At 39.8% G+C, this 14,508-nt stretch overlaps 1 protein-coding gene across 1 annotated transcript in view; it reads left to right on the top strand.

The window, feature by feature from the left end:
* Positions 1-14,508, top strand: part of LY75 (lymphocyte antigen 75) — a 123,044-nt gene that overhangs the window by 24,746 nt on the left and 83,790 nt on the right. The window contains 6 exon segments of the mRNA XM_038750892.1: positions 3,779-3,863; positions 5,105-5,237; positions 5,759-5,794; positions 6,779-6,936; positions 11,569-11,633; positions 11,918-12,021. Of these exon segments, the coding sequence (XP_038606820.1) occupies positions 3,779-3,863; positions 5,105-5,237; positions 5,759-5,794; positions 6,779-6,936; positions 11,569-11,633; positions 11,918-12,021 (581 nt within the window).

The following is a 14,508-nucleotide window of genomic DNA, read 5'->3' as shown; positions in this document are numbered from 1 at the left end:
GCTCCAGAAGACTCAGAAAATGGAGACAGTAAGACAGTGACAACTTTCCCCTGTTCTTTATGGTTTTCCAACGTGAAGGAAGTTCCTTGAAAATGAGAAAAACATCCCCTGGACCTTCTCACGCTAGTTAGATTTGTAAGCATTACAAAGATGTAGTACTGAAAATTTGGTTTGAATTCATCCCACCCCCACCCCCAGCCCTGGGTTTCTTTATTATGCCACTTTTATGGCTTCTTTGAGGCTGAGTCCCTAAAATTTAGCTCAAATGTTCCATTAAGTTATCCATTATAAAATACCAATAACACTCCTACAGCACTTTTTGTTCTCACAGTGGTTTACAATATCTCCTTTCTTCACTAATGAAGATGAGTTGAATTTCTAGCATCTAGAACCAAAGCTATTTAATCATTGTTTTTACAGAAAGGACAAAATGCAACAGAACCATTTTAAATTTGCTGAGGTCGATGCTCTGCCAACTCACCTCCACCTCTCCCCCTTTTTTTTTTAATTCATCGAGTTTTACGCAAAACTGCTGCAGAGTTTCTGCTTCCTTAATGCACTGGTCATGCCTTCAGCATCTCAGTTGTTCCCTTAGGGTTTGGAGAGAGTGAAGGAGCAATGAAAAACATTATGGGAACAAGGATTGTGTTTAAAATGTTTTAATTTGTTGTCCTTAAGCACTTATGTCTCAGAGATGATGACCAGGTAGGAATGGGCTGGAAGACCAGAGCCACAGAAGGGCAGGAGCAGGATCATTGGGGAGGAGAAAAAGGAGGAGGAGGAGGAGGAAGAGCAGGATGTAAGAATAGCAGAGAACTGGGAATGCCGTTGAACTGGGGTCTCAGACCCCGGAAACACTGTGAGATCGAAAGCCTAAAAGCGAAGGAGACAGGGAAAGGGTTTCGATCAATTGTATTTCCTGAGTGCTTATACAGTGCCAGGAGCCGAGACACCTGGGTGCAGACTGGGCATTTCCCAGAGAACTTCACAGAAGGTGAATCATTCACTAAAACAGTGAATAGATTGTGCATGGCACTGTTCTTTCACTCATGGAGCTTGGCACAGACAGGCAGAGCAATAATACAGAATTTACAGAGCTCAATGAAGGTAAATTTATATTTAGTCCTGAAAATTCAAACATTAATGCAATAAACTCTCCATGTTAAACACTACAAAAAAGAGTGGCATGCTAATTGCTTTCAGCCCTCCGAAATTGGGACAGGACTTTATGCCTGAGTTTTCCAGGTCGGTTTCCCCTTCCGGGTGGGATAGAGCCATTAGATTCCGGAGCATACACAACCTGGGAGCAGCCGTGTGTGGGAGTGAACTGAGCTAGCTCAACCCCAGCCACACAGAAATCTCCTAGCTTCCAGCCACAGCTTCTCCTTGTTTCTAAGTGGGAGGAGTGGCTGTGGCTTTAAACCGCTGAAGCCTTTTTTACTCGGGACTTTACTTGCTGATTTAGTTTTATAGCTCCAGTTTAGAACAGTACTTGGCACCTAGTAAGCGCTTATCAAATACCATCATTATTATTATTATTGAGTGAATCAGGAAAGAGAGCGAATGGGAAGCAGGCAATACCAGGATTCCTGCCAGCCCTGAACTCATTTCTCTCAGTGAGGGAGAGAACAACATCTGAGGGGTGGAAGAAGTTTAAAGCAGGACCACTTGCTGCTCTGCTAGTTCAGCTACTTAAACAGCCCCTCCCTGGATGGAGTTCAGGGGGTGTTAGGCCCTAAAACAGTTTAAGCAGAGAATTTGACTGGAGTGACAGGTAGTTCTCTTCTTTAAACTTTCCCTTTCCATCCTGGTGTCAACTAGAACTGTGAAATGCCAAGTTTGCCCAAGGTCACTGAACTTCTTTTGCCAGCCCGGCCAGTGGGACATTTGAATACTGGCTAGTTCTCTCAACTGTCCTTTGACAAACCTGACGTTTGGAACCTTCACCTTGACCACCACTCTGTGTCGGCTCACAACCGTTTCTTCTGACACCCAAGCTTTATCAAGGCAGACAAGCATTGTTAGGGGAACATTCCCTATTTCTCCAATGTTCTAGCCACAATACACACTGGTGACACATGTCAAAATTAAGTGCAGCTTCTCCATGGCAAGGGAGATTAACCTAGGGACTGCATTTGGCCAAGGTCTGGGAAATGGCCACAAAGCAAGTTGTCTACAAACAACTAACAACTGGTTAAAATCATCTCAAACAATACGCAACATCACTGGCCTTCTATGAGTCAGCCAAAACAATAATCAATCCCTATCTTAACTCTTAACCCCAAGGTGGTTGTTTGAAATAATCAGATGAAATGTACTTGTCAGGTCTTCATCACCAACTGTTTAATTCTAGCTGAGATTTTGCCAGGTTTTAAAGAACAGAGTTATCACCATGCAATTTAAGTGCTTTAAAGTTCACAACAATACTAATGATATCTAGTCTTATAAATTCCCTTATGCCTTAAATTAACTTTTCATATTCAGCCTAACAATCTCGGAACAATTGTTTCAAAAAAGCTTGTTCCTCAGCCCTAAAATAAAGCATCTGTCATGATTTCTGAAACTTCGAAATCTTTAATCCTGCAAAATTCTTAGAAAAAGATCTTTGTGAGATGCCTTGTTATGCAATTATTCTTTACTGTTTGATTTATTGAGCCCTCCATGGTTTGACATATTTGTTCCCTGCCTGATGTGGAGGAAGATGATTCTACGGAGAGTTTCTTGTCGCGTGGATACCGGGGGGGGGTGAATATTGAAGTTAATCTACCATGGTTTAGACTGAAGCAGGTTTTCTGCTGGATTGCAGAAAACTATTTTTACCTTTGTTAAATGATATAGGAGCAATTAGTTTCCTCCGGACATAGTGAGCCCTTGACAAAACAAAAGCAAACAAAAGCTATGAAAGAGTGAAGTAATAAAAGCCCTGTAGGGGAGCAAATTTCACAACCTCCCTCAGTAACCTGTTCTAATGTTTGAGAGATTGAGAGAGGTTGTGAACACTGGAAGGCAGGAATAAAATTCAAGTGCTCTTTATATTGGAAAAATCACGTATAAACACAAGATGAAGTTCAATAAACATAAGGTTGCATACTTAGGTGAAAAAGGCAAAACAAATACAGGATGGACAAGCTAGACAAGTGCAGCAAAAAGAGTCTTTGGAGTCCCAATCAACCAGAGCTGACTGAGTCAGCGAGGGAGTGCCAATACAACCAGTTCTCCTATAATGAGCCTGCTTTAAGGGACATTCACAGTGTAGAACCGACCCTGTGTCTGACGCTGCAAGTCATTTCTTCCAATACCACATTTAAAAGAATGTGAAGAGACCAGAGAGGCTATAAAGAGTGACAGGAATGACCATATATGTGGAAAATGGATCCCACAAGGTAAGTTTAAATTGCAAAAGTAGAGAGTTTGATTGTAGTTGGGCAGCTGGGAGGTGTTCGAGAACAGAATTGATCATCTGTCCTGGATTGTTTAGTCATTCCTCAGCATAGAGGCAGGATGCTGGATCACTATAATATGCCTCACGAGCACTTCTAATTCTGTTGTCCTACCTGCTCTGAAATAATTTCCTATTCCACTTTCTCTGAGTAGGCTGCCAATCTCTTCATCCAACTGTGCAGCACAATGGCCACTGAAAACATGACATGCATATATCAATATAGAGAAAGCATCGCTAATAGCACTGCAGTACATAAAATATAAATGTAGTTTTAAAAAAAGATTTCCTCTATGTTTTAAATAAAATATAATGAGTTTTCTTTTTTTCCATCTCTAGGGCAGAAGAAAGGCAGTTCTGGATTGGATTTAATAAAAGAAATCCATTATCAGGAGGATCATGGGAGTGGTCTGATGGAACTCCAGTAAGTCCTGTGATGCTGGCATTTTAAATAATAGTTAAAAGAACGAAAGAAGAAACAGGACAATCACTTGAAAAGCTCATTTGAGTAGAGCAGGAATAATTCTCTTTCAAAACTGATTAATAACTACAGCTATAAAATGTACAATAAAATGGTTTTCAGAGATGACTAAAAGAACCATTGTGAAAACCAACAAAATAGCCTCTCGCCTATTCACCTGGCTTGAATAATCATTTACAGCAGTCAAATAGGAAACGTATCATCTGATTCCACTTATTTACCGCCAGTGGGAACCTCTGGAGAGGACAGTTGGGTAAAACTTTTCAGTACAATGCTAAACCGTGGAATTTACACCCTTTATGTTTAAATACTCCAGGTGCATCTGCATGTATAATTACTATATTTATCAACATGAACTGTTAAATACAGTGGAGTTGAGGGGAGTTCCAGGCCAGGAGGAGGAAGTGGGCAAGGGGTTGGTGGTGAGATAGATGAGACTGAAGTACTGGAAATTGGCATTAAAGGGGTGAAGTGTGAGGTTGGAGTAGGAAATCAACAAGGTAAGGTAGGAAAGGGTGAGCTGACCGAGTGCTTTAAAGTCGATGCAGAGATGGATGGGCAACCACTGGAGGCTCATGAGTGGGGAGATGTGGACTGAATTTTTTTTGAGAAAAATGATGTGGGAAGCAAAGTGAAGCATAGACTGGAGTAGGGAGAGACAGGAGGCAGGCAGGTCAGCAAGGAGGCTGATGTAGTAGTCAGGGTGGGATATAGGTTCTTGGATCAGCATGGAAGCAGATATCAAAGGATTTATCACCATGTTTTCATAAGAATAAGTACACATTTTATTCCCCGGTACTTGAATTGTCTAGGCTGTAAGCTTCTTGTGGGACGGGAACATGTCTATCAACTCGACTGTACTGTTCTCTCTCAAGCACCTAGTATATGGGAAGCACACAGTAAGCACTAAATAAATAGCACTGATTGCCTTTAATAGAGAAGGTAAAGTATTTTCTCCAGCAAGTGAAATGGATGCAGATTGCATTTCAAGAGTGTGTAGGTGTGATTTGGTTAACTGCTCAGCCACAGATATCATCAGCTTTCACTGGTATAATACTTCTTTACTGTTGAGCTTCTTTCCAATGAGTCTGTAATGTTAGTTGCCGTTACGCCTCTTTAAAAAAAAATTGAAACTTCTTCTCCGGGAACATGATCATGAATTAATGGCCTTCATCTGGCTGCAGGTCATCTCTTCATTTTTAGATGACATGTATATTGAAGAAGATGCTAGAAATTGTGCCATATACCAAACAAATAAAACTGTTTTGCCACTGTGCTGTGGTTCCAAGCGAGAATGGATATGTAAACTACGAAAAGGTAAAAAAAATTATTGATGTGATTTTATTTAATATGCCATTAGATTTAGTAAATATTTTCTATGGGGAGAAAGCCAGAACTAAATTCAATGGCCCTAACCTGAACTTTTCACATCCTGCATAAAGCACTTAATTGAATTTAATGGGAAGTTTGCCTTGCAGAAAGAAGGCATTATAATACCTCAAGGGTATGTGGACAAATGAGAAAAGATGACACCAATAACTGAGCTGAGGGGAGAGAGAACATTTTGCTGAAATTGCCTTAGCAAGATGATTTTGAAGAAGTCACCCAAGACCTATTTGAAAAAATATACCATTATCTAGTTCTTATAGATTATGTTATCCTCATGGATAGTGATTGCGATCTCTAGATTCAATTTCTGAGGCAAAAGATATGTACATTAATTGCTTCGTGATTGCGTGGAGTTGCGATGAAGACTAAATTGTTGGAGAAGGTAGTGCCTTGTAAAATGAAATGTGTAACTGATGTGCTTTTACTCATATGTCTTTTCCTACTTTCAGATGTGAGACCGATGATTCCCAAATGGTATCAATACGGTAAGGATAAATAATTCTTGAATTCCTTTCCTGAACCATTATCAGTTCTTCACCCATTGCCTCCCTCTATGTTAATCTAAACCTAAGGCATTCTGAAGAGTTGTTCAATTATGCTTAATGGAAAGCCTGTTCTCTAATGCAACTTGAATGTAAACTAAGGCTGGTTTAGGTAACTGGATAAAAGGGTTGGATAACCAAAGAGAAAAAAACAAAATTAACCATGTTTGGTGATCCAAACATTTGGCAGAGTTGCCAGATAGTTTGATTATCCAAACTAATAAGACTTGTTCCCAATTAGTTTGGATAATCAGCTTCCTTCAGCTGTTAGATGTTTGAATGAACTAATACTTCAGTTTTATGATGCATTAAGAAATTTGGTATCCTGCACGGCCTCATTAAATGCTGCTAACTCTTCTATGTGCACAAAATAGAGCAGTGAAAATTACATACGTTTAACTCTTGGTGCATAGCTAAATTTACGAACTTTGGAGGGAGCGGTCAATCATAATCTGGCATTTTCTATGCGTGAGCTCAAGATAGTCCTCTTACAAGGTGGATGAAGCCATCAGGGCCCAAATTGGTCTAGCTTACCCTGGAGTTATGCAAGAGAGGAGCTAGTATACACATAAATGAAAAAAGTGGAGGAGTTGCAGAATATTCCCATCCCATGTACCCTAATCATTCTGTGGGAAAAAGCAGGCATGTCATGCTTGAACAGGTATGGGGTAAATTACTACATGCCTACATGCCTAAGGAGGGGGGCTTTGGGGGCTCCCAAAGAACGATTTCCTACCTGCCTCTTTAAAGCTCTCAGCAGGTTTCCCCTTGATGCTCTGGTCTACCAAAGGGAGAAGGGAATAATCTAGAAGGCAGAAGCTATGGAAAACTCACCATTCTGCACTCTCTGAGGCAAAGGGAATGAATGAACCTAGGTTATTACTTTACACTTTTGCATCATCGTGGCATTATTTATTTCTATTTTAGATGGTCCATGGTTATTTCATCACGGAACTAAATACCTTTTCCACACCAGTGCTACTGAATGGGCTAATTTTGAGTTGGTCTGCCAGTTGCTCAACAGTAATTTACTCACAATTCATTCGGCTGAGGAACAGGAATTTATCCAGAACAAAATAAAAATGGTACTAGAACAATTTCTTCATAGCTACCTATGAAGGTTTCAAAAGTTATTTTTCCTCTGCTCCCTGGGAAATTTTAAAAACAGATTTTGCATGTCCGCTGTAGCCTCACAGAAATCTTCAAAATAATTTGAATTCTTTTCTTCTATAAAAACTTACAGCATGTTTTTATTATTCCTTATAATTGTGGATCCTTAGGTGGAGTAATTGGTTTGCTGAGTTTCTTCACAACCCAAATGAGCCTTTTACATGTTAAGTATATGGAGGTTTAATTAATATGCTGAGGATGGGGATTGTCAATTCTCCTGCTCTGCTGAGGTGCTGGAGAGGGCAGATCCTAAATGGCAAGAGGAAGAATCTAGGTCTGCTCAAAAGAAGAACTTGAAAGCTGACAAAAAACACTCCAGTAAGTGATTCAGGAAAATTGTGGATGCGCCATTTGTGGAGTTCTCAAGTTCTCACCTGTTGGGGTGATTTAGGTACATGTTCTCTGAAGGCAAGAGGATAAACTAGAACACGTTTCATGATCTTCTCCAGCTTTATGAGTCTCTAATTTGCATAACAGCATAAGATTGTTTAAAGCTCTCCAGACAGCTTTATGTAGAAATGCTATAAATATCAAATCGTAAATTACATGAATAACATTATCAAGTACATTCAATAATAGGATTTCAGGATTACATAACATGTTCAGGGAATGTGTCTACTCAGTAAAATGTGCTCGGTAAAATGCCCTGCAAATAGTAAGCGTTCAATAAACAGCATTGATTGATTGATGACTCCTTAGAGACATTCCCCCATATACACATGGAGATATCAAAAACATCCTTATATCTCCATTGTAAATACTCATTTTAAAATCTATTTTGTAAAGCCCCTACTAATAACAAACAATAGTATACCCAAGCAAACTTCACCCAACTGCATGACCAAAGGTTCTAACCTTTACTCAGATGAGTCAGATTCCACCCAGATCTACTGATATTTAACAAAATTTTCTTTAAATGGTCAGAAATACTTTTATCCTAGAAAAGGAGGGAGTCACTGTTTTACCTCCTTTATAGTAAGAAAAAACATTAGACTAACATGACATTCTAGAGAATAATAATGCCACGGCATTATAAGAAGCAGCATGGCTTAATGGAAAGAGCACAGGCATGGGAGCCAGAGGTCGTGGGTTCTAATCCCAGCTCCGCCACTTGTCAGCTGTATGACTTTGGGCAAGTCACTTAACTTCTCTGTGCCTCAGTTACCTCTTCTGTAAAATGGGGATTAAGACTGTGAGCCCCACATGGGTCAACCTGATTACCTTGTATCTAACCTAGCACTTAGAACAGTGCTTGGCACAGAGTAAGCACTTAAATGCCATCATTATTATTCTAGAGAGCAGATTATCATATATGTATTTTAACAGCCATCTGGCCATTTTTAGAATATGAGAAACTTCAAAGCTTTGAGGGCTATTACCAGGAATGTCTGCTTTGACATGAATCTTTAGCCAGTAAATAGATTATCACCTGTTTTTTTTTTGTTAGACAAATATAAAAATAATTACAAACCAAGCCTCGAGTTTACTCCTACAATAGGGTAGATTCAGAAATACCACTGGAGAAAACACATTTCCAATTTTCCTTCCCAAGGTTAGAACCAGGACCCTGAAATTCCCTCCATCATAATCATAATAAATTGCGGTATTTGTTATAATAATAATAATAATAATAATAATGGCATTTATTAAGCACTTACTATGTGCAAAGCACTGTTCTAAGTGCTGGGGAGGTTACAAGGTGATCAGGTTGTCCCACGGGGGGCTCACAGTCTTAATCCTCATTTTACAGATGAGGTAACTGAGGCCCAGAGAAGTGAAGTGACTTGCCCAAAGTCACACAGCTGACAATTGGCAGAGCCAGGATTTGAACCCATGACCTCTGACTCCAAAGCCCCAGCTCTTTTCCACTGAGCCACGCTGCTTCTCTTATTTGTTATGTGCTTACTAAAGGCCAAGCACTGTACTAAGTGCTGGGGTAGATTCAGGATAATCAGGTCCCATGTGGGGACCCACAGGGAGACCTGTGGGATTTTGCAGATGAGGGAACTGAGGCACAAAGAAGCTGTGTGACTTCCCCAAGATCACACAGCAGGTATGTGGTGGAGCCAGGATCAGAACCCAAGGCCTCTGATTCCCAGAACTATGCTCTTTCCACTAGGCCATGCTGCTTCCCTGATCTGCAGCCCCAGCCCCAATCTCTATGTTTAGCGTTCCCAGGAGTCAGGAAACAAGCTCCACAGCCTGAACAGGAACTATGGATCGCCTCTTCAAAGGGGATTGAGAAGTACCAGTGTCCAGAAATAGCTCCCTCACTTTCCCAGTCACAGCCTGACTAGGTAATAACATCTGGAAAGGGAAGACTCTATCCCCCACAAAGCCCATGCTATAAATCCTTCAAAATGCATTTATTTCAAACTAAACACACTTATAGTTACTTTTCTCCCTTTCACTGACCCTTATTGTTGGTTGTTTATAGTGTGTGATGTTTCTTTGTGTCCTATTATCTCAAATTGGGTGTATTTTGTTTTCTCACTTTTTCACATACCTTATTACCCAGACTTTTTGATGACAAGAGAGTTATTAACAAATCTTTCTATAAGATACTGCACCCTCTTTTCCCCACAGCTAAAGTTAACCACCTAATTTTATGCAGGCAGTTTGGCTATAACAGTGGGGTTGTGTACTCGAAGAGCCTTGTGTTCATGGAAGCTCACATTGTAGCACTTGCGATGCCTGACACTGCCCGTGCAAAACCTTTTGTTCTGACACCATATGGCCCTCAATCGAGACAGACACACATTGTCAGGAGAGCACTCCCATGGGTAATGGGAACAGGTGTTTTGGGAGAACTGATGTTGAAATTTAGAATTGTATTTTTTCTACCTTTTGAATCAACTACTCACATGGAAATTTCTGCAGTACCACCTAAATGAAGATTGTTAAAAGGCAAACTCTCTTGAGGAAAATGATTTTCTTAAGATAAAGCCCAATGATGGCAATTTTAAAAGTATTTTAAAACACTTGTGCTTTCTAAGGGCAGAAATGAAGGGAATTTAGCCATTATTGCTGAGTGTGAGGCATTTTTTTTTTAGAGTAAATGAAATTGAGAGGATTTTCCCACAGAGCAAACAATCAGTTTCAGTGGAACTCTTCCCATATTTGACAAAGGAAATCTAAACTTAGCATATGTGACGATTCTGTCCTTGAAACTACACCTAAGGGACCTAAAATTGCAGGGTAACAATCTTCCATTATTTTCATATCACTGATGTGGTGGACCACAACATTCCAAGAAGCATGAAATGTCACAGGGAGTCTCCTGGTTTTAAAAATCACTATGCTGAATAGCTCATATATTTTTATTGTTTCACACACTGACCTCCCAACCTTTATGGAAAATTACAAATTTCAAATTAACTGACTTTTAAAGGGCAAAGAAGCTAGACTCACATTCATCCTAGCAGTCAGATTGTGAAGTATGAGTTGGGGGATGGTAGAAAAGGTTTTACTAGTTGGCTACTGCACCTTCTATTTATAAAAATAAAGCTTCTATTTGAAGAAGCACAAGTCCACCACTAAATTTTCCTTAAAATACAAAACCTTTTTCCTACTTCAATAGCTTACCAGCCCTGCGTCTATAACAAAAGTGCAATACTAAAAACACGGCATTAACATCCTATTCCCCTATAATACCTCCTCTGTCTTCTCCATGATTCTCCTATTTCAGACAGAAAACTGTTCCACAGGGGCTGTGGCCAGCTTCTCCAATCAATCAATCAATGGTATTTATTGAGTACTTACTATGTGCAGAGCATTATATTAAGTGTTTGGGAGAGTACAATGTAATAGAATTAACAAACATGTTCCATGCCTGTAACGAGTTTATAGTTTATATATACCCACTACATTCCTTCCAAATCTACCTTCTTCAGGTACATTCAAGAGTTGTTGCAGGAAGGGAAGAAGGGTGATGGTGAAACATCCTCAATTTATTAATCAAATAAGAAACACAGTTACAGTGACCACACACCATTTACTTGATTCAGAGCACGACTTGGGAAATTCACCTAACTAGAAAGCCCTAATTAAATCTGCTGGGAAATTTGAATGGAATTAGGTTTATTTTCAAAACTTGATCCTCATTTCCTTTTTTTCCTGAATGCAATGTTTTACCTTTTAAAAAACAATAATAAATATGATATTTAAGTGCCATATGTCAGTGCTGTACTAAGAATTGGGGTAGTTATAAGAGAATCAGGTTGGACACAGTCTTAATCCCCATTTTCCAGATGAGGTAATTGAAGTACAAAGAAGTTAAGTGACTTGTCCAAAATCACCCAGCAGACAAGTGGTGGAGTCGGTATTAGAACCCAAGTCCTTCGGAATCCCAGGTCCTTCTGAATCCCAGGCCTGTGTTTTATCCACTAGGTCATGCTGCTTCTGAAAGTTCAAATCCTGAAAGGATATGGGTCTTGGCATATGCACTTTCTTAGGTAATGGATAAAATATCCAAGAGAGTTATTAGCAGCTATACCATTAAACTTAATAATTAAAAATATAGTAAATGCTGACTTTTTTTTAACCAGCTATCAAAAAGTGATGTAAATTGGTGGATGGGACTGCACAAAATGGGACCTAACAATGGATTCTGGTAAGCTCTTACCTGTTCTCACTTGTTTTAAATTTCTATTTCACAAAATGAGTCTTAGAGAGATGAGTGGGATGGAGTTTTTCAAACTTTATTACTTGTAATTTCCTCCTTTTTCCAAAAGCCTATTAGAAGGTGTTAAAAACAGAGACATGTATCTTTTTCTGCTCAGTAGTGAGCATATTATGCACTTGATCCATACACCAGAATCCCCAAAATGGGGCTGTGAACCGAAAATGCAGAACATAAGATGATTATGGAACCTAAATTGTAAAGTTTTTATTCAGCCAGAAAGATGGTTCACCATTAATATACCAAAACTGGGACATAGGAAGAGGAAGATCTGGACAGAATCCGAGACAGAGATGTGGCTTCATTTCATCAGAAACAGGTCTATTTTTGTTTGTTTCATTGTTCCCCCTAAAAAGGTCATTTTATTATTACTCAGTCATTCATTCATTCAATCATATTTATTGACCGCTTACTGTGTGCAGAGCACTGTACTAAGCACATGGGAAGTACAAGTTGGCAACATATAGAGACGGTCCCTACCCAACAACAGGCTCGCAGTCTAGAAGGGGGAAACAGACAACAAAACAAAACATGTAGACAGGTGTCAAAACCATCAGAATAAATAAATGTAACAAGACATGATAATAAGGGGTGGGGTACACAAAAGAATCAGAATTTAGAGGAGCGGCGTGGCCTAATGGATAAAGCCTGGGCTTGGGGGTCAGAAGGTCATGGGTTCTAACCCCTGCTCAGCCACTTGTCTGCTTTGTGACCTTAAGCAAGTCACTTCACTTCTCTGGGCCTCAGTTACCTCATCTGGAAAATGGGGATTGAGACTGAGCCCCATGTGGAACAGGGACTGTGTCCAACCTGATTAACTTGGAGCTACCTTAGAGCTTCGAACAGTGCTTGGCACTTAGTAAGCACTTAACAAGTACCAGAATAATAATAATCCTTTTTGTTACGAGGTTAATCAGGTTTTGAGTTTTTTAAATTGTTCTTTAGGCTAGTCAATCTGGCAGTGGAATCGATATTCCTCTACTCCTGTTACAAGCATTCACCTGGATAATTATTTGCTTTCAAAACAAAGGAATAACAAAAATGGCCTAGCTGGGCTGATAGCAAAAATCACAAATAATCATCAAACAAGCATCTTTATTAGATTATAAAGTGTGCAAATAGAGGCTTGCTATCCTTTTGAAATCATCATGCTTTAGACATGAAAATAACTGGGTCCACTGGGTTCATTTGATAGAGGATTCCCTGGACCCTTTGCACAGGAATTTGGTTAAAAAGAAACCTACACTTTTTTCTGGTGTAAACTGTTACTTGTCCTGGGCTAGTAACTATTTGTAATGCGGCATTCTGTAATTCTGTACTCTTCCTTAGAAGTTTTGTTTTTGACTGTAAACACTCTCTAGACTGAAAGCTTGTAACGGGCAGGGAACATATCTGCTAATTCTGTTGTACTACACTTTCCCAAGTGCTATTACAGTGTTCTGCACATAGTAAGCACTCAACAAATACCACTGATTGATTTATTTGGATTATGTTTGCCTGCAACCGGTTTGGCTTTGGTTGTGAAGCCCCATTTTATTATTACTGGTATCACTATTTGGCTATCCTAATGAAAAATACTCAGTTCTATATCTCAGCCACATTGATAGTTGCTAAATGTTGAAACAAAGAAAATCTGTAATATTGCCACCAGGACCCTGAATGCAGTCTTTCATCCAGCATTGTCCTAAAGCATTCACTCCCTGCTTCCTAATCTTTATGGGGGGCAGGAGGGGAGGCCCTCTTAGCTATTTCAGAAATAGCCTCATGGCTTCAAATCCAAGAAGTGATGAGCATGAAGGAGGGAGCAGGGAGTGAATAAAACCTCCTATCCTCTTCAAATCAGGTTAGGAGAGGAAAGGCCTGTGGTTAGGCAGCTTGAATGGCCAGCAGATGTCCCAGTAGTCTACAGAAATGTCTGCTGCTGATTTTTGAGTGCAGAACCACAGTTCATCTCATCCTTCAAAACTCTGAGAGCCTGTTAAGTTAAATCCTTGATACACCTGCCCATCCTATTGTCATGAAGAGCCCACACAAGTTTTCCTCCAAAGCAATATAAGCTGTGTTGTTTATATTTTTTTAATGTTTACAGTCTCCATTTGGAAATATCAAGTGCACTTTCTAAACCCTTATTCCAACACCCAAGAGAGACTGAGCAATTTCCAAAAAAATCTCACTCACCCCCCCTTCAATTTCTTCTCTCTCCCCCTCCCCTGAGATCTTATATCTACGCTTAAGAGTCTCACTACCCTATTGATCACTGTCATTTTCTACCTTCCTTCTTAGGGAATTTCTAAGCTGCAAAGCACATTTAAAAAGAAAATTTCACAGTTTAAAAATTGAGAATTGATACCTTAGTGTGTAGTCTAGTTTGGTAGACAATAATGAAACCCTTTTAACTTTGTGTTATCACTTTCAATCAACCCTTCTTTTTCCTAGCAAACCTAAACATTTTTAAGTAGGGTTGCTGCATTAATAAGGAGCTTCTTTGACTGGGAATCAAGTAGTCCTAAAATATCAGCAAGACCCAGCCTTGGATTAATGGAGGACCACTGGAGCATGTGTCCTGGACTCCACGGTCATGGGGAAGGGGCAGGAAATAGGGAGCTCTCTGCTTGGGACACCAGATCCATGGGGAAAGGGGACCTCTACAGTGCTAGAGGTAGAAGAGGCAATCATAACTAGCCCTGGATTTGGAAAAGGGACCAGGTGTGGAACCAAGATATCAGTTCTCTAGTTTGCCCCTGTTGGTTGTCAACCACCATGATCATCAAGGTCCCTGTCTGGATCAGCATCATCATCAATCGTA

The sequence above is a fragment of the Tachyglossus aculeatus genome, chromosome 9, assembly GCF_015852505.1.
Source record: "Tachyglossus aculeatus isolate mTacAcu1 chromosome 9, mTacAcu1.pri, whole genome shotgun sequence".
NCBI classification, from domain to species: domain Eukaryota; kingdom Metazoa; phylum Chordata; class Mammalia; order Monotremata; family Tachyglossidae; genus Tachyglossus; species Tachyglossus aculeatus.
The sequence above is the reverse complement of the archived record's forward strand: the minus strand, read 5'-3'. Positions and strand labels throughout refer to the sequence as shown.